Below are 27,520 nucleotides of genomic sequence, written 5' to 3' on the forward strand. Positions count from 1 at the left end.
CTGGTTTAAACTCCCTGGGTTTTTATTGTGTTACTTCTGTCGACGGTTAACATGAATTACCAGGATTGCTAAAAGGTTTACTTTTTACTGAAATATTTAATATCAAGTATTCACGTCGAGATTTAAGATTAAGATATAATGCTTAGATGATAGGCAAGGTTTTCCTTTTATTTGTAGCACCTGCTTTGGTGGACTGTGATTTGTCTTAGAAATAGGGAAAGTAAAATGACCTGGATGTGATGTCATAACATTTGTATGAAAGCAGGCCGGTTCCTTCAGGTTTACGCTAATTTCATATAAATTACATTGAATACAGCTTGTGTTCATACATGTTCTGATTTCTTTTGGATGTGAAAGAAATCAGATGAATTAATTTTGCCTGCTGAAGGTCTGCGTACCAAATCACTGCAAATAAAATGAGTGTATCCAATCAACGCCTGTGCAGGATATGTTGGTTTTATCCGATGTACCTGTCTTTAGAACGTATATTACATACATCTTACAAGGCAGTAGCACTTACCCGCCATCTGCAAACTATATCTACACCACTGTTATCAAATGCCACGGGCAGACTGACCTGTGAGGAAGAATATAACGGGCAAGATCTCTATGCAGGGCGTTTCCTCTTTTTTTTTTCTTCTCGCATTCAGAGAATGGGATAAAAGATGAGAGACGTTGCAAAGGTAACTGCCTGGAATCTGGCATGCACATCATGTGCACTCTGAACATCACTGAGCTACAGAAAGAGCAGGAAGATAGCATCCCCCCATCCCACCGCCGCCACCGCCACCTTTGATGAGAGAGGAGAAGACACCGTGAGCAGGAAGGACATTGGATGTGAATTATTGAACAATGTCCGACAGATGCATGTCTGTCTATTCACATCACAAGAGGACCTTGAAAGAAGGACAACAAGGTCACACGCACATCAACAAATACCCGTGTGCCTGCACATACAGCCTCTGTCCAGTCGGCCGTGCATATTTACAGCACTTACACATCTCACGACCTTACAAACCTCTTCCATCTTACACTTGAAAGTACAGTATATCACTTCAATGGGCGCCAGGCTGTACTGTACCACTGAATGAGGTCAAGTCATCTGCATTTTTATGGGGAATTTGGGGGTTTTTATAGTAACCTAGTACATTGTACTATTAAAATATTATACATGGTCGAGGTGTTGTTGGCTGATTCCAGTATTTTTTTAGACTATGCATTTTCGACTCACATAAATGTCAATACAAGCATATATAGACAGTAAGTTGCTATAATTAACCAACTCTTTCTGAAAAAAACATGAATGTCGTATAAACTGCACGTTCAAGTATTGAAAGGAATAGCCACATGTTTCGCAGCGATCCTGTGCGACCTTTGCAGCTCAACGTTTTCGTTGAGCTGCAATTCAAATCTACAAAACAAAAACTAAGTCTAGACCCGCTTCTATCATTGCAAGTATTGCATTTGAAATAATGAATACGGCTTATGCAGTAGCTTTGTGTCTTTTGGCTTACTTGCCCCTTAAAAATAGAATCGGAAAAAATTTGCTTTTTTGTCTCGACATCATTTGTACAGTTTGCAGACAACCATCAGACTTCAGGAAGTTACAGCAAGTGTTCACCAGAAAAAGCACATCTCGCTCTATAGCTGCAAAATGTTTGACCTACTTCACCAGCTTGTCACTAACTTTGCCTGCTCTAAAACAGAGTACAATCATTGACTGTATATCGAAATGGACGTAGTCACTGGGCCCGTAAAGTGAAGCCAATACTGAGGTACTCTCTCAAATGACCACCAGAGGGCGATCAACTGGTTGCAAAGAGAAGTCCGTTTCTATAGAAGTCTAATGAGAAAACGACTCCACTTCTCACTTGATTATTAACGTCAGTCAACATTTTCCTGAGGAGTTTATGGTTCAATTGCAAGTTTCAAGTCTTCTTCAATACAGCATGATGTTCACTTTGTAAATTATGGTCTCATTAAGAGTCAAATAGAAGACAAAGTAGGGTAATGAATTGCGGCATGGGTACAGCATGATTAATAATAATAATAATAATAATTACACCTTTCATGGCAAATTACTTATCATTACTGTACTTGAGATTACATCAAATACAGGAATAAAAAATACAATAAACAATAAATAAATAATAAAACGTCACAGTCAACATTTGTTAAAATCAACAGTTGTAAAACACAAGATGCAGTTGAGGCCGTTAAAGTGCGTAGGTCAACTGCTACTAGATTGACTGCTAGTAGTAGGCTAATAGTTTGGTGTAGGTTGACAGGCTGTAGAAGACCTCTGTCAGGCTCCGCCCCCCACTTCTCGAAATATGGTTACTTCTGGTTTGAAAAAAACAAAATGGCGCTGGACAAAAAAACTGCTAAACTCGAAGCTTCAAATCAAGAGGCTTTGGGGTACAGTGGATACATCTCAACCAAACAGTAAATTCACAGAGTGTAAAAAAAGAGGTGAGGACGCTTCGTGGAACACAACTGTTTGTGTAAAACTGTGTAATTAGTGTAAGTGTCTCGTGTTTTCCCAAACTCAAACTTTAAGACTACTTAACTGTGACAGTCCCTCCGTCGGTTTGAGAGAGCAAGAGCATCAGAGTCTCAAGCTTGTTAATGCAAAGAGAGGAACAGAGAGGATGCCTTGACATTTAGAGTTTTTTCTCTATTCTTCTGTATCACCAGGGATCTGTCAAAATGAGGGTTGTATTTCCTCCACTGACATTACAGTTAGCCCAAAGGCCCTTTCAGTCAGGACACTATAATATGTATCTGGTGTGGACAAAGAGCAGACTCGAATGTCAAATGTCAAGGTGGCACCTGCAGTCTGCCCCGAGCTTTGAATGTATATCTGCCGAGATTCTTTGTCCACAGTGAAAAGCCCAGATTCAGGCCCAGTCACATTCTAACCTCAGATATTCAGTACAGCAATAGCAATGTATTCAATTGACCTCATCGGTGATACAGAAAATGAGTTTCCCTGTGTTTTTCTATTGTTCTTTTACTGGAACTGTTCAATATTTTGTTTAGAAAAATACATAACTGAATAGTAAAGGTATTTAAAAAATCTTGTTTTAAGTGTCAGCATGTTTCTGTGTCCAGCTCTCAACTGGGCATATAAAGATTTCTGCTTCTCAGCTAAATGATGCAACACAAGCCTCCATATCAAGTTTTTAACTATTGCAAATATGTACCGTTTTGCTTTAGTCCATATTTCACTAGCCCACGATTCTTCATTTCCAGCAAACGCATGACCCTGAGGTGTCCTCCATCTCCATCTACCAATGAGAATGCGTGAATGTCCTGCCCTGAAATGTGCCACATGGTGGTTTCCTTCCAAATGTGTGGCAAATTTGAATAAAATGCCCAGGAATACGGCAAAAGAACGAACAAATTCATGGTGTTATGCAAATATAAGGAGTTGGTTCAATCAAGATAAACAGTAGATGGCATAACAACTCTCCAGTCCGTTAAATTAATAATGCTGGAGAAGAAGGGGCATCAACAAATGACATAATTAAAAGACCAGGGGATAAAAGCCAATCAGACCTCGAACAAAGGAAAACCCTGAATGCGTGAACGCGATCGACAGCTCAGTGACGGGCAGCACAACATGTTTGCTTCTTGCAGTAATTGAGGGGATTGTAGTCTCCACACACGCCTGATACTTTCGTCTGCCGTCTTTTTCCATCTCTCCTGGAGCTGAGACTGGAGTCACATTTATTTCACGTAACTGTTCTGCCCGACATCATTAATTCACTGAATCTGTTTCCACTGCACCTTGTCGCGTTTACCTTTCATCAATGCACCACATTTCATACCTCTCCCTGGTGCAAAACTGTCAGGTTTTTCATGTGCAGATTGAAAATATGCATAAAATATGGATGTAAATGCACCTGCTGATAGTGTGAGGGAAATCAAACACAGTCTGTGCACAGAGACATAATAAGTGAAAACTAACCTCAAAAGTCATATTTGGGCAATGGTGTGATGAGCAAACAATTTTTTTTTGCGTGTTTCTTTTTCCATATAGAGTATCCAATTCTATAACAGAGCTACTCAAATCTTACTCTGATCTGCACATGGATCATGTCACCAACTGTAATCAACTCTGAGTAAGAATAAAAATAAGGTTTAAATAATACAGCGGGTACAGTGACACAATGGAAACACCAGGATAAATATCAAATTATGAGACAACTTGGAGCATTATAGAATGAGACATACAGTGCAATAAGGAAAGATAAGATTCCTTTTTAAAAATTGCTTTCTATATTATTCTGTCCACTTTGCTGCTGTAATGCCCAAATTTCCCCATTGTGGGACGAATAAAGGCATATCTTATCTTATCTTATATTATACAGAAATATTCACCATGTTCCTCAGAGTTGTGTACTTGCACTTGCAACACCAAAACCTGTTATTTGCATTAACAAACATTTGGTTTTAAAACATTCACACGCACAGGGCCATATCATTATTAACATTTGAACATTTGAATATTGAAAATTTCTGCATCAGATATAGTTTATCCTGGATTTCATGGTTCGGAAAAATTCATCAGATCATATGGAAACTGCATTTATTTCTCCTCCCGCAGAGGTTGTGTATGTGCTGCATCACAATATGATACTGTGACACTGCGAGGGAAAATGTGAATATAATACTGTACAATACCGCACCATGAAAATATCCCAGGGCATATTTAGTCAAAACAAGACTTATTTAAATATGCAGCCCAAAACTGGAACACACCACGCCAATCCCGTGGAAACCATTGTAAGTTTTCCATGTCGTACACTCTCCTACACAGTATACGTCCATCTGTCTGGGCAGTGTTTTGCCTGCATGCCTTTAACTGTCATGCAGAGCTGGAACAGAGAGCGTCTGCACAAACACTGATGGCGGTTTGCTGCTATCTGGTGGATATTTTTAAAAGCTGCAGTGAACACACTGTTACTCGGTAGTGGGAAGACAAAATCATAAAATAGGAGAAAAAAATAAAAACTCGGTTCCTTTGTTTGTTTTTTCATCCAGTTGAAGATGGGAAAAATAGAATATGCTGTCTTGTCTGGTTTGAGAGTTTATTGTTTTTGAACAACAAACAGATCATTTCAAAGCTTACTCAACCCTGTTAAGATGGTTGTATCTTTTCAGAACTTTTCAGTGCAGTGTTGTGTAAAGTTCTCTTCCCACAGTGGCAAAGGTCCCAGCATGCAACGCTAGATTATGTCTCTCGTCTTGAAAATATTCAAACAGCACATTGTTTAAATCATGTCATTACATTGTGTGGATTAATCATAGCGTGACTATAAGTAAGGAAGGAAAATAATAAACTTCGTAAAGTGATGAATTACCGTAATATTTTTTCTATATAAACTCTTCGGTGTGGCGATATCTCCGACAGTCTTGAACGCGGCACGTCGTCGCGTCGCGACCCGGATGTAGTAATGGTCAACTTTATATCCCACAATTCCTTTCTCCACCTTCCTCTTTCTCCTCTGCAGCAATGTCTAAGAGAGGTATGAACCCCGCCTCGTGAAATCCACATTCATCTGCTGTTTTTACGCCGCATCGGACTTTAAAACGTTGCTAATGTGTGCGGGAGCCGGACAGGCATTACATTTGTGTGATTAGTTCTCAATTTATGAAAGCAATTTAGAGATTATTACCGGTGGCATTTTCGCTAGCTAGTTGGCGGACGCCATGTTCCGCTGTCAGCGCCATGTAGCCAATGGGTGAACGGTAGAGGCCACACTTTTGAATTAAATGCTCACTGTGGGCTTTAAGAGGAGTTTGTCTATTAGTCTGTTGACGGAATTGACGGGGAGGAAACCGGTTAACATGTTTCCTGAGCGGGTAAGTAGCGTAACAAACGCAGCGTCTACCGGGTTTTGCAGCCGAAGCTAAGTTGTGGCTGAAGCTAACTACTAGCCGCGGCTCTCGGTCGCACGTTTGCTTGATGTCGCACGTTTTGATTTAAACAAGTCCACCAACAAGTCGATCTACTCAATCTACAGAGTTCTCATCCGGAATCTGATCGTGTTATGAAAAACCACGAACGCAGACGAGGACGAATCATCCATTTTGGCCCTTTTAGCTTTTCACGTGTCTGCTGTGCGAAGTCGCCGCTGAAAACCACGGACATTAGCATCGATTGTTCCAGACTGATGTCTCTGTGAAACGTTGGTTGTATCATCCCCCCCCCTTCTAAAAGCACTTGCGTTGTCTGCTCGGTGGCTGGGCGAGTTGTCGATGAAGGGAATATCAAGCCCATCACTGTGGGTGAGACGGCAGCGACACAGTGGCTGACTGATCTCAATCAGTGACGGGACAACTTTAACGAATATGTTGTTGTTGTTTTTTGTCATCTATCTCTTCCATTGATGAGTTACTGCTTTACAGCTGAGAGCAGCGTTAGTAGGGAGTTTAGCTTCCACGTGTCGAATGTGTGAAGGCTCTGCTAGAACCACGCTGGTGGATATAAACTGTATCAGTTCCGGACCATGAAACGACTCGATCGTTGCGGAGACTTGCACGACGGGACCACTTCCCCGTGTCTTCCTGAGGCGAACCCCGGGGGTCCACGGCTGGTTCTGTCGTTTCCCTGGAGGTTCTGCAGCACTGCAAGGGACCGGAACCGATGTCTGACATGTTCCCTTTTCTCCCACAGGACGTGGTGGTTCCTCTGGAGCCAAGTTCCGCATCTCGCTGGGTCTCCCAGTGGGAGCGGTCATCAACTGTGCCGACAACACAGGTACGCCTCAGCTAACCCGCCCAACCACCGGTTATTCTATGTTGGAGCGGAGCAACGTCTGTGTATGCACTGCTTTTATATCCGTTAATCACACCGTAGTTTTGAACTCTTGGGGAGGGAAGGAAGCGGCCAGTAGATGTGTACTGTCCAGTTTTAACTACCAAACAAATCTTCTCATCTGCCGTACCCCTTTAGGCAAATTGTACTTGCATTATATTGTGATGCTTAGATAAACTGTATAAGTAAATTAACATGCGTTAATATTTCAAATAAAACGTAACCTTTTTTTGTCGTCGGGCCTTGTCTGAACCGTAGCATGAAACGGTTTGTCCTCCAAGTTCACGGGAGAGAAATAATACACATCCCATAATGCATTTAGGTTCAGTGTATTTCATGTTCATTTACATCACAATATAAAATACCAGTACGTCTCATCTCGCTCTATGGGGAGACGCACCTCGTCTTAATGAGTTAAACTCACTTCTCATGTAATGTTGATGAGTTTGACTTATGCTGCCACACTGTGGTGAAGCTTGTTCTCAGTTTCTCTCCCCCTTCTAAAAGCACTTGCGTTGTCTGCTCGGTGGCTTGGTGAGTTGTCGATGAAGGGAATATTAAGCTCATCACTGTGGGTGAGACGGCAGCGACACAGTGGCTGACTGATCTCAATCAGTGATGAGACAAGCAGAAAAAGTTTTAGTCTTGTCATTCCTGAAATTTAAGCTTGAGAACTACAGCGTTGGTTAGAAACGGTCTACTTCCTGTTTATCTGCCTTCCTCACATTATCCTTTTCCTTTTATGTCGGTGATCTGCCTCCTCAGGGGCCAAGAACCTGTACATCATCTCCGTGAAGGGCATCAAGGGACGTCTGAACCGTCTGCCTGCAGCTGGAGTGGGTGACATGGTCATGGCCACAGTGAAGAAAGGCAAACCAGAGCTCAGGAAGAAGGGTGAGTGTCTGCACGTCGCTGTATTGCATCCACTCAAATGAACACTTGGTTGTTAGTTTATGTTCATGGAGGTTAATATTATTTGAATTTAGTCTCATTTAAGGCTTTATGGGAACAATACTGAATAATTAATTCTAGCACAATATGAACAGTTGGTAGGTAAATTGTGTGGATTTAAAGGTTTCTAATCGATTCTGTTGCAATGAACAAAATATATTCACTGGTTTCTTTTCTGTGGCTTTAAATGATCTTGTGTTGATCTCCTCTACAGTGCATCCTGCGGTGGTGATACGGCAGCGGAAGTCGTATCGGCGAAAAGATGGCGTGTTTCTCTACTTTGAAGACAATGCGGGTGTCATAGTAAACAACAAAGGAGAAATGAAAGGTGGGTTTGTTTAGATGCTACATTAGGTTTGAAAAGTAGTGTAATTATAGGGGCCATTTACACAATGAGATAACAGATATGATGTATCAGCTTCAATTTTGAATTGGTATGTAATGACTTCAAGTACAGATTTGGGAGCAGTTGGGTTAATATTTGTCTTCAGCTGTATTGGATGTTTCTTTCAGTAATTCAGTCGGTGCATGTGCACTGTGACTGCAGAGCCGCTTCAGCCCCTCAAGTTTCACTGATTCTCACTGTATCAGTTGAACTGTTACTGAATCTTGAATCCAGCAATTTGAAGTTAATCCAAAGTTTTGTTCTTGTACAAATTTACCTCAGGACTCACTTCGCCCACAGGACATTTGCATCACTTGATTTTAATTTGATAGGTTGTAACATTCCCCCTTCAAAAAGCACTTGCGTTGTCTGCTCGGTGGCTGGGTGAGTTGTCGATGAAGGGAATATTAAGCTCATCACTGTGGGTGAGACGGCAGCGACACAGTGGCTGACTGATCTCAATCAGTGATGAGACAACTTTAACGTTCAGACAAAAGTCGAGGAATATGTTAGTGACTGACATGTATTTTTGTCATGTGTTGCTTTTATTGATGAGTTGATGCTTTGCAGCAGACAGCAGCGTTAATAGTGTTGGGTCTGAGATAACTCTGCCTTCCTTCTGTTTCTGCAGGTTCAGCCATCACAGGTCCAGTGGCCAAGGAGTGCGCTGACCTTTGGCCCAGGATCGCCTCCAACGCTGGCAGCATTGCCTGAGCTGGACCCTGCACCTCTGTTCGTTTTCAAATAAAAACTTGTCAAAACGCCACATGTCTTATTGTTTTATGTAACAGAAATCATTTTGAAGGTAATGTAATTAAATATGATCTATGGTTGTAAAATGTACTACTGTTTTGGGAGCGTTTGATGCTTAACTCAAAGGAATGACTATTTGGCCAAATAGTTTCTGCGAGCTCATCATCTAGTTGGGTATCATGAAGTGACTCAAAGTCAAAAATGTGCACTTCATATAGCCATTGATGTGTTTTCGTGTTCATGAAGATTGCTTTATATTAAAACTAAAGTAATGGATATTTTTTTGTTATATTGATAAAAAAAATTCTAAGTCTTTCCGTTAACATGCTGAATTGTATGGAATTATTTGAAAAAGTCTGGCTGTACATGCACTTTATGTTAATTACATTCTAAAAATTTTCCCGTCTTGCCATTTGCTTTACACCACTGAATGTCTTCAACAGCCATGTTGAACAGTGCCAATGCACTTCCTCTGTCCTACCAGTAGAGGGCGTATAGAGACCTGTAGTGAAGCACAACAGTTCTTACACAGCAGTGAGCCAACAGATCAGACATCAGGAAAAACTTCTGATTAACCAGCTCTGGCAGGCAACACTTTAATTAACTGAGCTTTCGGAAGAATTACACGAGTTCAAAAGAGGCTCAACAATCAGAACACTGCAAGAACAAAGGTCATTCATTTACTACAGCAACAAATGGACAGGGGTATGACTGACTGACATTACATCAAGTACAGTGAGGATGGTGAACACTTGACTGGCATGCACTCTGACATGACATACAGTAGTCTATATATAAAATGTGAATCATCTTTTTTTCTGCTTACATGGGCAATGTAAGCTGTGTGTGTGTGTGTGTGTGTGTGTGGTCTACTTCGACATATCTCTGCTTACAGATGGAAAGCAGCAGGGTTATGGAGGAAAGCAGCCAGGCCACCAACTGCACACAACAGTCGTTTCCCCTTTTGTCGCTGTACATTACACCTTCTCAACCTGCACCTCAAAGTGACAAGTCACAAAGTGGGACTGTAACACACAAACACAGCATCTCCCCCTATAGATACACCCAATGTACACAAAGACCCCATGCATCTTACCCCCTGGTTGTAATAAACGGGTCTATTAAAATGTCAGAAAAAGGTTAAAATTACCATCGGTAGTCACAGTCAGAGCTCCAGGTGATCAGTGCAAATATTGTATTTATGATATAAAACAGAAGGCAAATCAGGAGATTTGCATAGCTTTACTTGATTTAATTGACAAACAATGAAAAATTTGCTGTCAGCTTACTGCATGTCAGTCGACCAATTTCTTAAACAGTTACTTTCAGCTCTTTGCACCAAATCAAATTTCAAATTATCCATGTGACGGTTAGATTTCCATGCAAATTCTTGTCTTGTTCTCTGCTCCGACATTTTACTCAATTAAAAAAGAGACTGTGAAAACAGTCCTTTTTACATTGATTTGAATTAAATGGAATATGGTTACTACTACCAGTTTTCCAAAAGTCATGTACCTGGGCATCTATGGCAGTTTCAGAATTTGACCTTTTTTTCAGGATGATGTAGTTTGATTCCCCTTCCCCCCCTCCACACCCACCACCCCGTCATTTACAGGTTTACTAAAGCGTTTCTGAAGGCCACTGTCCACCAGATCCAGCTGCACTGTGTTCTGGTCCTGGCTCCTCTGGCAAACAGCCATCATTATAGCATATGTACTCGGGTTGTCTTTGCTGGAGAGGCTCATTGAAGCATGATATCCACTTATTGATGTACGTAGATGCCAGTTATTTCTGGCAGCTGACTTGGAGTTAAATTTCGAATTATGTATTTCATTCATAATTGACTTTGTCTCAACACATTATAGCTCTCCCCACTGGTATGTCACACCCGGGTCTCTCGGTTCCACGGCTGCTATACGAAACTGAAACCTTTGGCGCTTTCACCGGCTTCAGTGTGGAGGTGGGATAAGGAGAACCCTGCTCTGAAGGAGCTGCAAACATGAAATGTTGGAAAAAAGCAACGGCTCCAAACCTCTGTGTGGAACCGTGGCTGAGCCGAGGGCGAGACCAGAAGGCGACGCAGCTGTATCCTGTGGACACTCGGGTTGACATGATCCCATTGGTTGTGTTTTTTTCAACTTAAATGAGTAGTGCTTTATTGAAGCCCAGCGGATCCCTCCTGACGCTGACAGACAAGAGGTTGTTTTGTACCTGCGGAGCGGCTCTCTGACACATTTACACCAACGCTCCGCCTCACGGTATCGCATCCAGTCTGGGAATATACGGCCTCCCCGCCCTCCCCCTGGTGCCCTCGTCCCCGGAGGGCCTGGCGCGGCCGTCGGGCGTCGGGCTGGGCCGGGGGCGGCGCTCGCAGGTGGCATGAGGGTGGGTGTGCCATGTGCCGTCCCGGTAGGTGCAGTAGCAGACCGTCTGCTCGTCAATGTTCAGGCGCTCCCCCGCTGGGATCACCCTGCTCCCAGCAAAGCAGTTGGGACCTAGAGGTTCAGAAAACACGGCGTGTCTGATGTCTGTTGCCTCCTTGCAAAAAACGGTTGGGCGTTACAGCTTTGGTTAGGCATTGCAGAGATAGCAGTACAGGGAAACATTATTCACACCTAACAATCTTGGTGGGCAAAGACAAACCTGTACCCACCCTAATTCAATATCTGATGAACACCAAGGCATCGCCGATCGACTGGATGACACCATCCCTATAGGGTGAAGCATGGTGGTGGTAGCATCAATCTATGGGGGGTCTCCTCAGCGGCTGGGACGGGGAGACTCGTCGGAATTTAGGGGAAAACAAATCAGCCAAATACAGAGAAGTCCTACAACAGGACAAAGACCTGAGACACGGGACATAAATTCTTCCCATAAGTTCAACGACGACAACAATGTGAGGCACACAGTCGAGGCGAGGCCGGCGCGGCTCCAGGACAAGTCTCGAGTGTGTGTCCACTCGCAGCCCTCACTCGCAGATGGGCGTTCCTCTATTTGGCAGCTCCGCCTGAAACAATTACCAACGCGGCGGCGGGAGGGCAGGAAGTGCGGTTCGTCCGATGCCAGACCCAACCGCGGTCAATAAAACACAGCTGACATGAGCGAATTTGGTGGGAGCAGGGGTGGAAAAGTGATGCTTCAAACCAAACCATCTGTCACATTATTATTATCCCTGCTGTTCCCGTCTTACACAAACACACACACACACACACACACACACACACACTGGACTTAAGAGCCAGCAGTGGCATTGAAAGCGCGTATGACGTAACTGCCGTGGTTCAGTAAGCTTGTGTGAGGTGACGTAACCAGTGCAGCTTTAGAGAGCCGCAGGTTGTCACAATGACAATGTACGACTGCTGACACGCACGCACAAGGCCCAAGGCCCAAGCTTCTGTGTGTGTGTGTGTTAAGATGGAGGATACGGCCGCACATGCGCTTGTGCTTGGCCTGAAGCAGCAAAGAGCAGAGTCGATGGTTGTACATGTGGATCACACTGTTGAGCAGGCCGGGCAGCCCTAGATGATTCGGACTATTTGATGTCAACCTCTAAATTAAATAGAATTCTGATATTAACAAAAATATATTAACAATGTTTTGGTCTTTTTTTGTGTGGCACACACACACACACACACACCTGCATCTCTCTTTACTTATTAATTATTCAAATCAATATCAATTGATCAATATCTAATCAATTTTAACAGCAATCTTACATGTCAATCCCATAACAATTGTTTGAATCCTGAAATGTGTTGACCGCATGGATTTTAACATGTTACATTGCTCAACTTGGCCTCAGTCTGGTCTGTTTCTTCTTTTATAGTGGTTATAGGCATGAATGATTATTTCTGCCGGCGGGACGTGTTTGTGGGATTGAGTTAAAGTACACTGTGTTCACGGTAACGCAGTAACCCCCATTGCAACATTGCCCATTGATGTGGGTTTTTTTTAGAAATCAAATGTTAACATGAACGTGCTGAGTAGTTTAATGGCAGTCTCCCACTTCAGTTACGGGACATATTGTGTGTGTGGTCGACCTTGAGTGTCCAAAATGGAAAAGGTTCATCCTCTGAGGAGCAACATTCCTCGCAATATACTCCACTTTTGAGCTCAGTGTGGTGCCGAGTGGAAGATAATAAAAAAAAAAAAGGGGCTAGAAAAAAATCTGTTGTTCTCTGGGGGCCACAAATCTGCCACACAGACCAGAGCCATGCCTGAGACTTACCAGTCTTACAGATGGGGCAGCAGTGGTCGGGTTCGTAGGTGGGGTTGACGCAGTGAGGGGCGGGGCAGTCCGAAATGCTGCAGTACACCTCTCTGTTGGCCCCGCAGCGGCATCGCTCACACCTCGACAACTGGAACACACAGCCCATTTCGAATTTCACTGACCCCGAGCTCCCACCTGAGGTTGTCTGAGCCGCCAAGCACTGTCTCACCAGTGGCGGCGACGGTTTAGTGATCAGAGGAGACAAATGGGACCATGGGAAGATGATGGGTAAAGGCTCAATCTCACTGGTATGTCACCACATGCACACACAGCTCGTTTGGTGTTACTGGACTGGTTGGATGGACTCCCGCTGCTCGGCATGGTTGCTCAGCAACAACATGACATGCCACTTTTTCTTTCTTTTTTTTTCTGAATGAGAAGCAGTTGTTACAGTACACCTGCCCATTCATACTTGGCGGGCTGCTTATTCTAAGCCAGGGGGAAATGGGAGGTCTTCTGTGGTGGTCAGATTACTTCTGAACCCAACATATGAAGGAACATGTTTGTCAGAAGAGAAAAAGAAACCCTGCTGAGGCTGGAAACGCTGTTGGCGAGAGCCGTGGGAGTCAGGGACACCCCAGGCCTCAAAACCAAAACAATTAGCTTAAAGGCTCCAGAATGCACTGTAAAACTGCTGTTGTGTCATAATTCAGTATAATTCAGGTTGGTGACTCTGAGCGACCACATTCAAAGTATATACATGTGCAAAATATTTATTAAGGCTGCGATAATTAATTTTTTCACCACTTTGGGGCAAAGTCCAATTAACCTAACCTGCATGTGTTTTGGACTGTGGGTGGAAGCAGGAGCACCTGGAGAAAAGCCCCCGCAGACATTGGGAGAAACATGCAAACTCACACAAAGGCCCCGGTCAAAGCCGGGATTGGAACCCAGAACCTTCCTTACTGTGATGGCGCCCACCGCTGGATTAAACTTCCAATATAAAATAATTGAGCTGTGTCAACTATTTGCCGGACAAAATAGGTCTTGCCTATGATAAGTTTTTTATGGTTCATGTGTTGTAAGACAATAAAAAAGACAATAAAACATGAAAACTTACAGGCAGCATTGTGTGGACAAAGAGTTCTTACTCTAACACCTTATTCCTGTGCCTTATTACATTTACATTTATTCATAGAAACAAACAAAATAGGACAGACTAACTGACAACCACCAGTGCGCACAGAACTTCCATATAGTCAACATGAACATGATGATATGAATGTGATCGGTGCATGGACATCAGACACCATGAAGTTTACATGTGCATATATTTAGTCATGCAGCCAAAAGAGATAAGAAAGGCAACACCATTGAGTAGCTGCAGGTTAAAGAAGATCAATGTCGTTCAGACGGGTGATGTGAGCAGCCTCAGCTCTCAGCTGCAGCGGAAACTTTGTGAACTTGTGCATGGGACAGGGTGGGGACAGGGTGGTGTGGTGATGGCACAGGGTGTGGGGGTGATGGGGCAGGGTGGTGATGGGGCAGGGTGTGGGGGTGATGGGGCAGGGTGGTGATGGGGCAGGGTGTGGGGGTGATGGGGCAGGGTGGTGATGGGGCAGGGTGTGGGGGTGATGGGGCAGGGTGGTGTGGGGTGGTGATGGGGGTGATGGGGCAGGGAGTGCGAGGATGCTGGCTGGAAGGTTTCTCACCCTGAACTCCTCCAGGAGCTGGTATGTTTTCCCCGCGTAGACACACACCCTGGCCATCGCCTCGCACACCGGACAGCACGCCCGGTACGTGATCCGCGTGCACCGGGGGTGGATGCGGGGACACTTGGGTCGCACGCACACGGGCCCGTCCGCGGTGCACGTGCACGGACACGCCGCCGTGCTCGGGTAAAACACCTCTCCGATGCCGTAGACGAAGCCGTGGTCGTCGATGCACCACTTGCCCCGGTAGTCCCCGAACTCGTAGTCCAAGTCGCTCTTGGAGGAGTACTCCGCCGCGCACCCCGGCGCGAGAGGCGGCGGCGGCCGCAGCAGCAGCAGCAGCAGCAGCTGGAGGAGGAGCGCGGCGGGGAGGCGGCGGAGCCGGTGGCCCATGGTGGCACAGGTTGCCCGCGCCGACATCGACGCGGACCGTGCGCGCATCTGTGGCGCTCCGGCGCGCTCCTCCGCCCAGCGCCGGAGCGATCCAGTGACGCGCTCGCATCCGCGCGCGTCAGTCCGGAGGGTCACCGACCTGCTGCTCCGCTCAGTCGTCCCCCGGGAGGAGGTCGGGCGTCATCCACAGAGACCGACTCCGGAGGGACTCCCGGATATTATTTGTGTACCCCGTTCATTTGTCTTTCTGTGAGAAACTTAGATTATTGGTTTAGTTTATTCATTTTCACACAAGTAGACAGAGAAAGATTAAAATCGGATTCTATTGAAGAGATTATAGTCTGTATGCTACTCCTGATTATAGCTTATAAACCTTATACGTCTGATAAGCAAAGGATGACGGTGTTGATGGAGATCCGAACCGCTGTCTTCAAAAAAAAAAAAATCCTAAATATGGATGATGCACAAATTATGATAATTTTTGGGATGCGTCATGAACTTGTCTTAGGTCATTTCTTATGGTGACGTGTTTCTTTGTGTTACTTGTTACCAATACTATAACGTGTTCAATGATTGGTTACAGTCTGGGACGTGTATTTCTATTCTGTAAATGTTGTTTTTCGGTGCTCAGGCAGAAGGTCATTGACTGAGGGGAACCTGGTGCACTTTACTGTACAACTTGGCCACTTTTAACAGAAGTTGTCCAACTTTTCAGTGGTGCAGATCCAGAGGTGTGGTGGCCACACCTCACCAAGCAGAGGCCACAGCTCCACTTTGCTGCAAGTGAAAGAAATCCACGAATTAACACCACTTTCAATCAATGTAGATATTGCAAAACAGGAAAGGAAAAATAAGAAATAAAAACCTGTTTGTAATGTTTCTTTTCATGTATGTCTAAAAATAAGTCTTAATCTTATTTCTTTAAACTACAATATAAATTGTATTTATTTATACCCCTAAACATAAAATAATAGATCATTTTCTAATAATAATGATAATAAAATAATTTGGGCACCTTAGAAGACAACCAAGGACACTGAACAAATTAAACAGATGAACATAGAAATACTTAACATTTATACCACACAATTGTATTTCTAACAATTACATCTTTACACTTTTTTTTACTATGATATATATACTGATGCAGTACATATTTATTTTTCTCGTAAATATGGGAAGATTATCAATTTATTTACTTAAATTGTAGACTCATCTTCAACAGTAAATCAGACATGTAATATACTAAAAGTACTATAATACTTAAAAGTAATGAGTTTTTAAGTTTGTTTCTTTACATGTTTTATTAGCATTTATTCAGGAATACTTCTAACGATTTCATATCAAACAATGTGTAAACCACAATGCATTGCTCTAATTTCAATTTGTCCAGTGGTCTTTCCTGCATATTATTTATTGCATATTTCAATCTTAATTATAATTTACAGTGTACCCTATGTACTACTTCTTGGAACTGCAGTGTATATTGAGCGGGGAACCACAGCAGACAACCTCAATTGTTTCCCATAATTGTCTTAGATTCCAAAATGGAGGGAAAATATTAGAAAATAAATCAAAATGAAAGAACCACCTGCAGTTTAGAAAGAAACCACAACACACCCACCGACTGACAGAGAAGTCACCTTTATTTGGATAGATAAGTTCAGACGGTACAAAAAATGATGCAAAGAAAAAAACTAAACCAGAGGCATATTACTTAAAACAGTCCAATCAAGTAAGAAAATAGTCCTTTAAACGCACAAGTGACTGAGGTTGTGTTGGGACGAGGGCAGCCTGTGCATCTCTGCTGAAGTTGTGGTGTTATCAGGAATATGCCGTCCAAAGGAGCAAGCTTTTAAAAAAATAGCCTCAATTTGTAGAGAAGCTCTTACAGATTAAATGCTGTGTCATATCGAAACACACATCCAGACTGTTGTATTCGCAATGCAAGTCATTTCATTATCCACAGATTTTTCTTTTTAAAAAGCACCATGAAGATAAACCCATCATGTCAGTTTCTTGCTCACGTCATAGGTTTTGTCCTACACTTGGCCTCCGCTCTTATGACTAAGACTTCAGGAAACACTTAAAGGATGGTGGTTAGTATTCAGGAGAGCATGCAGATACGGGTGCATAAATATAATTACAACGTCGCTTCCTACAGAACCTGGAAACTGTCGATAATGGCTTCCGATTCAAAGAGTACAGATTTAATACAAAGGCTGAATCTGATTACATTTATCTAAAAAGGTTCCACTAGATCTCTCTCTCTCTAAAAAAAACACATAGTAGAACTACAGTAGTTGTTTAGCAAATCATACAAAGTGATAAGAGTAGAAAAGTCAGAGGTTTTTAAAAGGAGGGGGCGAAGTCTTGACATCACCGGGACGTCTGCCCAGCTGTCGGAGAGGTCAGACACAGGAGGTGAAATTCATAATAAAACCCCTCCAGTTTGCAGCTGTGGTCTTATTTCAGCAGATTTAAAGGTTTTATACATGAGGACTGAGGAGTATACAGGTACGTGCCACATCCAACAGTATAAAGTCGACACAGTGGGAGATATGAATGCAATTGAAATCAAACAAAGCCATGCGTTACACCTACAAGCGACTCCTGACTGTCACTTCATCCTGATCCATTAAATGCGTCGGAACATCTTCTAACATTAACGATGAATAACCAGCACAGTCATTGATCTTGAAATTTATGGTTGGTTGCAGCCCAGGGGCTGAAACTCCTCAGTGTAGAATGTGCGAATGACTGAATGCGGGTGACTGATGGATTTTGGTCAATAAGCAGGAGCAGATTTGTAACAGTCACGATCAGTTCTTTTTTAGTGAGATTACCTGCATATGACAGACAGTGAGGTTATCGCTGAACAACCCTCTAGTATCCCGTGTTCAGCCAGTATGTGGATATTATAGACACACAAAAAAGAATCTATTTGTTGGCATGATTATTAAAGAAGAAGAGCTTGTACAAAACCTGGAGCACAAACTCAGTCGGGGTCAAGTCTTTGGTGACGGTTCACTTAACTTGCTAATTGTTGCGGAGGAATAAATCTAAAGGAAACATACGCAGGTTTGAACTTAATCCTCCGTTGCCCTGTGTGGGTCCAGATGTATGAAGCTAGCTGATGAGAACCATACACTGCCTCTCACCGTCGGGCACCATTCAGACTTGGTATTAATATCCGTCTCCAGTGGATGGCTTGAAGTTAATCGTGGCAAGAATTAAAACGCGTCTCCACATCTGCACTTGGAGCCGTCAACCTGAGACAGATGTTAATACCAGGACTGAACAACCTCACCCTAGTGATAAAAAGGTGGAGAAAGGTGGCAGACATCTTACATATCATACTGTTGGCTGTTTTGGCTCGAGGGCAGTAGAGGCGGCGGCGGAGGAGGGGCCGGCTCTTCTGAGGCAGGCGGAGGCGGAGGCGCCGCCGCGGACACGTTAGGGTTAGCTGCGGTGGAGTTGGCTTCCGGGGCCGCCGGGGGGTCTGGGGTTGCTGCTGCTCCTCCGGGTGCGCCGTCTGAGGGGGGAGGGGGCATGCTGTTGCTGTTGCTGTTGTTGCTGCTGTTGCTGTTGTCGTCACTGGGGGTGCTGCTGCTGGGAGTGCTGCTCTCCCTGGGGGGCTCGGGGGGAGGAGTCGCTTTATCAGAAGCAGAAGAGGGAGGATCAGACGGAGGGGGTGGGGCAGGAGGGGGGTCCGAGGATGGCTCGGCAGGCGACGCTTTATCTGGGGAAGGGAAAAGGATAGAGAGAGAGATTTAGGTACCAATGCATTTTAGTTTCATCAACACAAGCATTTTAGCTGCGCATCAGAAGTATTCTAATCTCCATCCAAACTAACACCAGAAAACTCGCATCACATGACCATATGTACATTGGGCATGTGCGGGTCAGTGAGAGATTGCAGTTTGTTGCTTAGTTACAGAAAATACTAAAAACAAAAAACAGAAATGGTGAAAAGAGAGCACAGGGAATTATTTTCTTGGACCGACAATTAGGTAGAACTCTTGCCTTGACCTCTGGTAGGCGAGTCGTGACTGATGACAACCAATCAGGAAGCGAATGCATGTTTTTACCTGTCCATACTACGGACGCAGCCCTGGAGATTTCAAACTAAAACGGGGCTCCAAAACTCCGGCGCATTGTGTGTGGCTGCAGTAACCATAGCATCAGTGATAGCATTTTAAAACTAAAATGTAGCAATGGGGACGTCGCATAACTTTTGCTTCGTTGACGTCTGGGGGCCCCTAAAACGTTAAAACATTGAGGCAGACACCCAACTTCGATTCCTGATTGGGTCTAATCCCTCATGACATACCCTTCCCTGATTCGTCAAGCAGCGATCACATGACCTTTTCCTAACAAAAACAAACGGCATCAGTCTCAACTTCCAGCTGGGAAAGCAACAAGGAAAATTAATTCCCAGCGTTGCCGACCTTAACGGTCAGAAACTGTTGTGCTATCGCTTCATAGTATTTTCTGCTACTAAGCAACAGACTGCAGAGTAGAAAAATCAGCTTCCTGTTTACACATGCCCAGTGTACGTGAATGTTGATGTGATGTAAATGTTCAGATGTGTAGTGTGGACGTAGCCCGACTTGAGAGCAAATCAATGTTTGAACATTTTTCTTAAATAATCAGGTTGGTATTTAAGTTAAAGAGCTAATCAATAGAAATCTGCGCACTCACCTGTTTCCATTGGTGTGGGCGTGTCCTCCTCCTTGGTCCCTGAAGTGGGGGTTGCTGTGCTTTTAGCATTAGCATTAGGACTACTCTGCTCCGCAGCTTTGTTGCCAGCCGCCTCCTGCTGTTGCTGCTGCTGCTGTTGCTGTTGCTGCTGCTGTTGCGCCTGCTGAGCGGCTTTCTCTGCCTGCTCGGCCGCCTCGCGCTCCCTCTCCTCTGCACGCCGACGGGCCGCCTCTTCAGCAGCGGCCATCTCTGCCGCAAGCTTCTCCATGTCCACCTCAACCTTCTGACTGCATAGCTGGAGAGACAGAACACGGGACTCAACAAAACTTATGAAAGGTTGCAAGTCCACAAATAATTTATGTAAAAATAAAATAGGACTTGTTTCCATTTTTGGTATCATTAAAGAAAATGCTCCTTTTGTCTCTTCCAAATCATAACATTTTAGAGTGTATTCTACATGAGTAATAAAACTCTTTGTGACCAGGTTTATTCAATGACATTATTCTTAAGGGCTGTTTATGTTATAATGTGAATAAGCTGCTGTACCCGCTTGAGCTCAGTGTTGAATGAGTCAGTGGTCTCCAGGAAACGTCTTTTCTTGTCTTGGTGGCGATCCTCGATCTGCAGAAGTTCAGCCTCCAGCTTCCTCTGAAATCAGCAGGAGACTCAGTGTTAAGACCACAGGATCAGTGGTAACCCACATCATCAATTTCCCCCCCATTATGATCAAACTTTTTCTGAAGGACAAAAAAAACATGGACCTACCTGGTGCACCATCAGAGACTGGACCTGCCTCTTGAGCACCTGCATGCGGGCTGTGGTGACCACCGAGCGGACGTCGGGCACCACGATCTCGCTGAGGATGTCGCTGATGAGCCGGTGGTTCCTCTGGAAGCGAGCGGCTGCTGTGTGCTTCACCGAAAATCCGTCGTCATAGTCTGGACGGAAGAGGACAACGAGACTTAACCGAGTATCACGAGGGAGGAGGTCAACTGGCATCTTAAAAAATGTCTGCCATAAAAACTCATCTTAACCATTATAACTTATGCAAGTGCGAATAAAAAATCGAAACAAAAACTGGCCATATGTAAAAACTTGCCATCGGGGTCTTCAGCGGGCTGAATGCTCATGTATGGCTCGCCTTTGTCCATACGACTCTGCCTCTGCCGGCTCTCTTCCTCCATCGCGGCCTCCGCCCGATTCTTGGCGTTGACATAGGCCAGGTAGGCTGGGGAGTTGTGGTAGGCCTTCAGAGAGTCATTATACTCAATCTGAGAGAGAAAAGGAAAACAGAAAGGTGAGCAAGATGACATCACTACCGCAAAGTGTACAGGAGTACAGAGACAGTGCCACTCACCTTCTCGGCTTCGTACTCGTTCAGGTAGTCCTGTTTCTCTTCGTCTGTCAGGTCCCTCCACATCCCTCCGATGATCTTCCCGATCTCCCACAGCTTCAGGTCCGGGTTGGACGCCTTCACTTGGTCCCATACCTTTGCACGCGCACGCAAACACAAGACGAAACACGTGCACAAACAGAGGCGTCGCCCCGCACGCACAGCGCACACACACAAACAGGAGAAGAGGTCATTGCGGGTCAACTGCGGTCGATTGTACACAAGGTTACTACGAGACAGTGAAGGAAATGAAAGAGGAAAGGGTGCAAGGGACAGCATTAAACAGCTCCTAAATGATGCATCTATTCAACTGAATTATTAACAAGAATGAAGGCAAAACTTTTGAGTGTTGCAAAAGGGCAGGATGGCACAGAATGAAATATTTCTTAAGACAGAATCAATGGTTTTATGTCAACATGGATGTGAGTAGATTTTGTCTTTAAGCTGGTTACAGCTGGAAAAGTGAGAGAAGCCGGGAGGACAGGGCCATGCGAGGAAGAAACCCAAGGTCATGCACATGCGTGTTATTTCTCTCTTGGTGCTGACAAACACAGGAGGCTACTGGAAGCCAACGGGACAAACAAGAGTGGAAAGTCTCCACTAGATGGCTGAGGTGGTGGTGAGGCGTCATGGCTTGGCTGTCTCCCACCCTCAAACCGCTGCACCTTTTCAGGGGATGGGAGGACAAGCAGTAAAAGCAGACACCGTGGATGGGTGTCTTACCTTCCTGCTTACCTTCCGGCTGTACCGCATGTAAGGCATCAGTGGCTTGTCTGGAGGCTTGGGAGGCTTAGGGACGGTGATGCCGGTGGCGTTCTGTAGAAGGACGGGTGGGAAAAGGGCGGACAAAGAGAGGGGGAGAGAAGTATAAGTGAGGATACGGAAAGGGAACCAAAAAAAAAAGCAGAGGTTGAGAGAGAGGAGGGGAAAGAAGAGAAACTGTCACAACATATTCGTCAAATTAAGATCTGAACAGTGGAACATGACGATTCACTGCATGCAAGTGACGCCGAATGCTTTCTGACAACTGGAATAAAAGCATCAATCATGCATGTTAACCCATGTGCATGCATGTTTACATATACATTCATTCTAGCTGCCAATACTTGCATGGCTTGAAATAGGGCTGGGTGATATAATGAGCTTGACAATCACTGTGAGAATCATATACAACAACGAAAAACAACCACGCACACAGATTCGTTGTTGGAAACGTGAAGATGAGCGACCACGGGGAGTCAAACATCCACACCAGATGAGGAAACCGTGGCAGAGAGACGTCACACCACATCAGCTATTTGGACGCTGCTTAGTTGTCTAAAGCTGGATGAACAGCTGAGCGCTACCGGTTGTAAAATTTGCATGCGACCTGCACCGACAAAGATGGGGCATGGTAATTAGCATTCCGACACAAAGTGTGTGGGTCCCAAACCGCCAGGCATGCTAATACGCCTCTTGTGGAAGTTCTCAGCCTCAGGACCTCAGCAGCCACTCTGACACAAGCTCAAAGAGGAAGCGGGGACACGGCGAGTACGGTTTTATATTTGATAGCACAAGACAACGTGTCATAGAGAATTGTGGAAAAACTGGTCAACAACTTTGGGATTTATGTAGGGTTTAAACCTGAAGTGAAGAAAAAAAGAAGACTTGACATTCAATTTAAACATGGATTCTTCTTGTAAACAATGATTACATACAGCGGTAGACACAATAACAGTGTGTATTATTCTAGAGGTTTGGCAAATATGCTGAACGCATTTCTGCCCTCAATTCATAACGAATGGTATTGATTAACGTGAAAAGAAAATCGACTATATCGCCCAGCCCTAGTATTTTAAGAGACTAACAAAAGGGAATCAAGACAAGACAAGAGGACATTTTGCGTTCTGTGGCTCTGGATCCGAGAAACACCACAAATGAAGTTGGGCATATCATTCCTTTTGTGCATTCCTGTTTGCATTTCTGATGGATCTGAAAAACCATGAACACTGGGAAAATTATACCCACTAACCCGATCAGAGGGGCAGGCTGGCTGAAAGCAAAAAAAAAAAGGATATGTTCATTTAAACCGACGTTTAAAAATGACAGAGCCACATTCCTACAGATTCTGCTCCCTCAGATCCTTTCTCAAAGTCAGTCAAAGTAAATCAAATGTATTGTAGTGTCTCAATTCGCATACTTTTATACTCTCACTTGCCATTTAAAAAAAAGTATGGAAGAGTTACATAAACTGTGGTGGCTGGCCACACTTTTATAATGTATATGATGTATATGACTGGGGAAATGATGATAGCTGTTTTAAAATGAAACTGTGTAAATGAGCTGCTAGTGTGAAACTGTACAGAACGACACTCCTTTCTCATGTAATCTGAATCACTTTGTGGAGGTCACTACTACAATTTATAATGCTACAAATCTCTTTCAAATTCCATACATCAGAGTAATTAAAATGGCCTAACTTTTTCTCTTTTCCTATCATCCTCTGTATTAGTTCCACTTTGAACAATTTTAATGTTCGTGTCTTTCCACTTTTTCCTCAAGCCTGTTTTTTTTTTTAATCAACAACATTTTCTCCCCCCTCCCTCTCATTCTGAGCGCCAAACCCCTTTTCCCTCCCTCCATCAATGCATTACCCTGCTGGAGCCTCCGGAGCTCCCTCCCAGTCGGAGGTTGTTGTAGGCCAGATGGCTGTAAGGGTTGTAGCCCACAAACCCAGGGGTGGAAGGCATTTGCTGATGGAAGACAAATGAGACAAAACACGAATGAGAAATGACTCACAAACAAGAAGAGGAAGAGGGATTAACAGAAATAAGTGAAAGGGGAGGCGGGCATGAAAAATATATGACAGTATATAATTTCGGTTTTGCTTGTTTGTTTCCCATGATGTCATCATGTAAGCAAAAATAAATAACTGTGCAGCAGGCTTGCATTCAGAATGAGAGCACAACATGTGAATGTGGCACGTAAACCAGGAGTTCAAATGATCCTTATTCAAGCACAAGTCACGTGAATTTAATCGCGTGAGTGAAAATTGACACCCAGTTGTGCCCTGCTGCTGAATGTAAGAAAGGGAAAAGCAACAAAACAACCATGTTGACTCCTACGGACATTCAACGTGCTAAACTCTGAAGTTAAGAATGTCAAAAAAGTTATTCGATCAGATTTCGAAGAAATTCGTTCCCCAGTAGCGAGTTTGGTTAGTGGTGGTGTGACCGGGGGGAAGCGGGAGTGAGACTGATGATGGGGAGCTGAGCAACCTCTGTCTGATCAGACAGAAAAAAGTTAGATCAAACAAATATGAAAACTGGATAGAGAGAGGAAGATAGTACAGAAGAAAGAAATATAGGAACCAAAAATGTGTGTGCTAACATAAATATATAACGGATAATAAACGTGGCCCTCGACCACTAGACTGGAACTGAGAGCTGTACACTTACGGTTGTTGGGGCCGGGGGAGGGGGAGGGGCGTAGGATGGCCGCTCTGCACAGGAAAGAAGAGTAGTTCATGTTAGTCAGCTAGTCCATCAATCAACTGCGAATGGTTTATTCATTTCATGGTTATGATTGCTTAGTGTTAATAGTTTTTTGCTTCATACACATGATAGTGTAAAGGGAAAACTGGGCAGTCCCAGTTTTTTCAAGCATTGATGATGATGACACACACACACACACACACACACACACACACACACACACACACACACACACACACACACACACACACACACACACACAAAACAGATTTTCGAAATTGAAGGTGTAGTAGCTCTTTAAACACATGTCAACATCATGTTGTTGCTCCTGTTGTCCCGCCAACAACCCCCGTGGGTAAAATATAATAATAAAAAAAAAATAAAAAAATAAGAGACTGTAAACTGGACTGATTTCCAGTCCCCAGATACCCCAAGAAAGATAGATAGATATTAACACTGGTAAAAAGAAGGAGAAAAAAAACCATATTCAATAGGTCGGATGCTGTATGGTTCATCTGCAGGTGATGCTCGGGGAGTGAAAGGTTTTTATAGCGCCATTCTCATTTTAAACTATGGGTCTCTCTTCAGATAAGAGCTACAGATGACAGAAGGGGGAACAGTTTAATATTCACAGGTATCACACGAAATAGCAGTTTGCAGGCACTCCTATTAACATGCATGTTTACTCACTTGACATGGTGGCTGCTGGTTCTGGTCTCTTAGGCGGAACAGGCTATTCCCATGTTGGTTAACACCTAGATGAGAACACATGGCAGACAGATACAGACAACTATCATATATTTTGCATTGCAGTTCTTCTGCAGGGCAAAGCAGCGAAAAACAATCCCGGTAAGGGACCGAAATTTGCCCCGACTATACCGCCGGTAGCCGCTCACAACAGCGGCTGACGGGGCCTACAAAGCGAGCGTACACCGGCCCGGCCTGCTAGCCAAACCTGCTAACACAAAGAGACCATTTGCCCCAATGATAATGCTGTGGCTAATATGTGACCAATCGATTTAAAATCTTCTTCTTTTTTTTAATCAGTGGGTATGAAAACGCCGTGCGCGCACAGAGTTTGCGCTTTGACCGACGGACTGACTCTGGTGAAGTGTGCGGCACCGTCGGGGGGTTTGAATTAAACCTCGCTGGTGAAGCCAGAGTAACGGACAACACCAGCTCGGGAACGCTTCGCACATGGAGGCGATTAGCTTCCCTCGCTAGCCTGAACGCAAACCAAAGCGTTTTACCACCGAAGTTAAACCACGGTCACAATGTCACATTTGCACGTACTCGTGCTGGAAACAGTGTAAAAGAACTCACTCGGTCGTCCTTTGTTCCCTCTGTCAGGGCCGCTTCATCCGCCTTTCTCGCACAGGCCGGAAGTACTGTATTTTTTCCTCTGGCCCGGCGGAAGAGATGTTTTCAAAATAAAAGCACATTTACATTCAATGCATAGAGTAGCTGCTGCTACACAATCGTTTTAGACTTATGAAATGAAACTCCAACACCAATAATACGAGCAAGGTTGCGTAAACATTTTTCCAGTGCATGCTTCTAGTGCACTTACCCTCTTGCCACAATCCATTTGATTTATTAACATGAACATAAATGTAAAATTACTAATAAAACACATTCACTTTAATTGCTTTATGGTTGTATTTTTTTTAGAGACCTGTAACAGAAAATTAAATACACTAGAGGTCAGCATTCAGCCCGTCGTTAAAGATGCAGCATGAATTCCTCACATGGATGGAGCAGTTCGTACATACTTCTGTACAGTGGTAAAGTTAAGTGAATAAGTGTATGTGTGTGTCATTTTTAAGATTTGAAGCCAAAATGATCAAGCAGGAGAGTAGCACGTTCATTTTAAACATCTTTTATATTGATTAACAATCTCTGCAGCGATTACCAGCTTATGCTCTTAGACCCTCAAATCAGACAAGACAAAATACAAAGTCTGAGGCAATGAGAGAAAGCCACAAACTGAAAATCAAAGTATAATGATAACTTTAAAGTTTGGAATTACATGTCTCAACAGAGTCAGACAGTCTGATATGAACACCTGCTGTGTAATACTTAAGTTGCATTATAATCAAGTAGGCAAGCAATAAAATACACAAATAAATTCACAAACTGCAACATGAATTCATAAAACATGGAGTGGATTGGAAAGATAGAAGTTCCTCCTGCCTGAACGCCCTACCTGATTCTGCAACACGGGCCTCTGACTTCCAGTACAACTCTTGACTTGTGGTTTTGCCACTTGCAGGAATTTTCTGACGACTCTGCAGTGGTTGGGTGTATAAGGGATGGACAGGAGGAGAACAGAGCGCCGGTGGACGGGTTTAGCGGAGTTGGAGAAAATCACCTGCTGCTGAATGTGGACAAGATCAGTGAGATGGTGATCGACTTCAGGAGGATGAGGAAAGCTTCGTGGACCCTATTCATTCTGGGGGAGGTGGAGACGGTGGAGGACTACAAGTACCTGGGAGTTACCATTGACAACAAACTGAACGGTGGGATCATCAGCTTGGCTGTGTACAAGAATGTGATGAGCAGAAGCTGAGATCCGTCAACGTGTGCGGCTTCAGCAGGATGTTTGAGATGTTCTATCAGTCTGTTGTGGCCAGCGTACTGTTCTTCACTGTTGTCTGCTGGGGGAGCAGCATCGGAGCCAGCGGCACCAACAGACTTAATAAACTGATTAAGAAAGCTGG

At 44.1% G+C, this 27,520-nt stretch overlaps 3 protein-coding genes across 6 annotated transcripts; 1 reads left to right on the top strand and 2 right to left on the bottom strand.

Moving 5' to 3' along the window:
• Positions 1-5,419: 5,419 nt before the first annotated feature.
• rpl23 (ribosomal protein L23) lies at positions 5,420-8,928 on the top strand. The gene is made up of 5 exons (XM_035616050.1): positions 5,420-5,534; positions 6,686-6,769; positions 7,592-7,720; positions 7,992-8,105; positions 8,794-8,928. The coding sequence occupies exons 1-5, from the start codon at positions 5,522-5,524 to the stop codon at positions 8,874-8,876; spliced, it is 423 nt and encodes a 140-aa protein (XP_035471943.1). The 5' UTR covers positions 5,420-5,521; the 3' UTR covers positions 8,877-8,928.
• A 567-nt stretch (positions 8,929-9,495) lies between these two features.
• Positions 9,496-15,991, bottom strand: si:dkey-283b1.7 (von Willebrand factor C domain-containing protein 2-like). Its single transcript, XM_035615350.2, has 3 exons — positions 14,838-15,991; positions 13,144-13,273; positions 9,496-11,410 (listed from the first exon to the last, which is right to left on the bottom strand). The coding sequence occupies exons 1-3, from the start codon at positions 15,276-15,278 to the stop codon at positions 11,169-11,171; spliced, it is 813 nt and encodes a 270-aa protein (XP_035471243.2). The 5' UTR covers positions 15,279-15,991; the 3' UTR covers positions 9,496-11,168.
• An 867-nt stretch (positions 15,992-16,858) lies between these two features.
• LOC118288834 (SWI/SNF-related matrix-associated actin-dependent regulator of chromatin subfamily E member 1-like) lies at positions 16,859-26,210 on the bottom strand. 4 transcript variants are annotated; one of them, XM_047328158.1, is made up of 12 exons: positions 26,124-26,210; positions 25,491-25,555; positions 24,765-24,808; positions 23,961-24,059; positions 23,339-23,359; positions 22,063-22,143; positions 21,292-21,423; positions 21,034-21,205; positions 20,700-20,872; positions 20,481-20,582; positions 19,935-20,229; positions 16,859-18,972 (listed from the first exon to the last, which is right to left on the bottom strand). In XM_047328158.1, exons 2-12 carry the CDS (start codon positions 25,495-25,497, stop codon positions 18,578-18,580), a joined length of 1,521 nt encoding a protein of 506 aa, XP_047184114.1. In that variant the 5' UTR covers positions 25,498-25,555; positions 26,124-26,210; the 3' UTR covers positions 16,859-18,577. The 4 variants fall into 4 exon arrangements, with proteins under 4 accessions (XP_047184114.1, XP_047184113.1, XP_035471240.2 ...); XM_047328157.1 differs by having other exon boundaries at positions 22,051-22,143; XM_035615347.2 differs by lacking the exon at positions 23,339-23,359.
• Positions 26,211-27,520: the final 1,310 nt, after the last annotated feature.

The sequence above is a fragment of the Scophthalmus maximus genome, chromosome 17 (genome assembly GCF_022379125.1).
Source record: "Scophthalmus maximus strain ysfricsl-2021 chromosome 17, ASM2237912v1, whole genome shotgun sequence".
In the NCBI taxonomy this organism is placed as follows: domain Eukaryota; kingdom Metazoa; phylum Chordata; class Actinopteri; order Pleuronectiformes; family Scophthalmidae; genus Scophthalmus; species Scophthalmus maximus.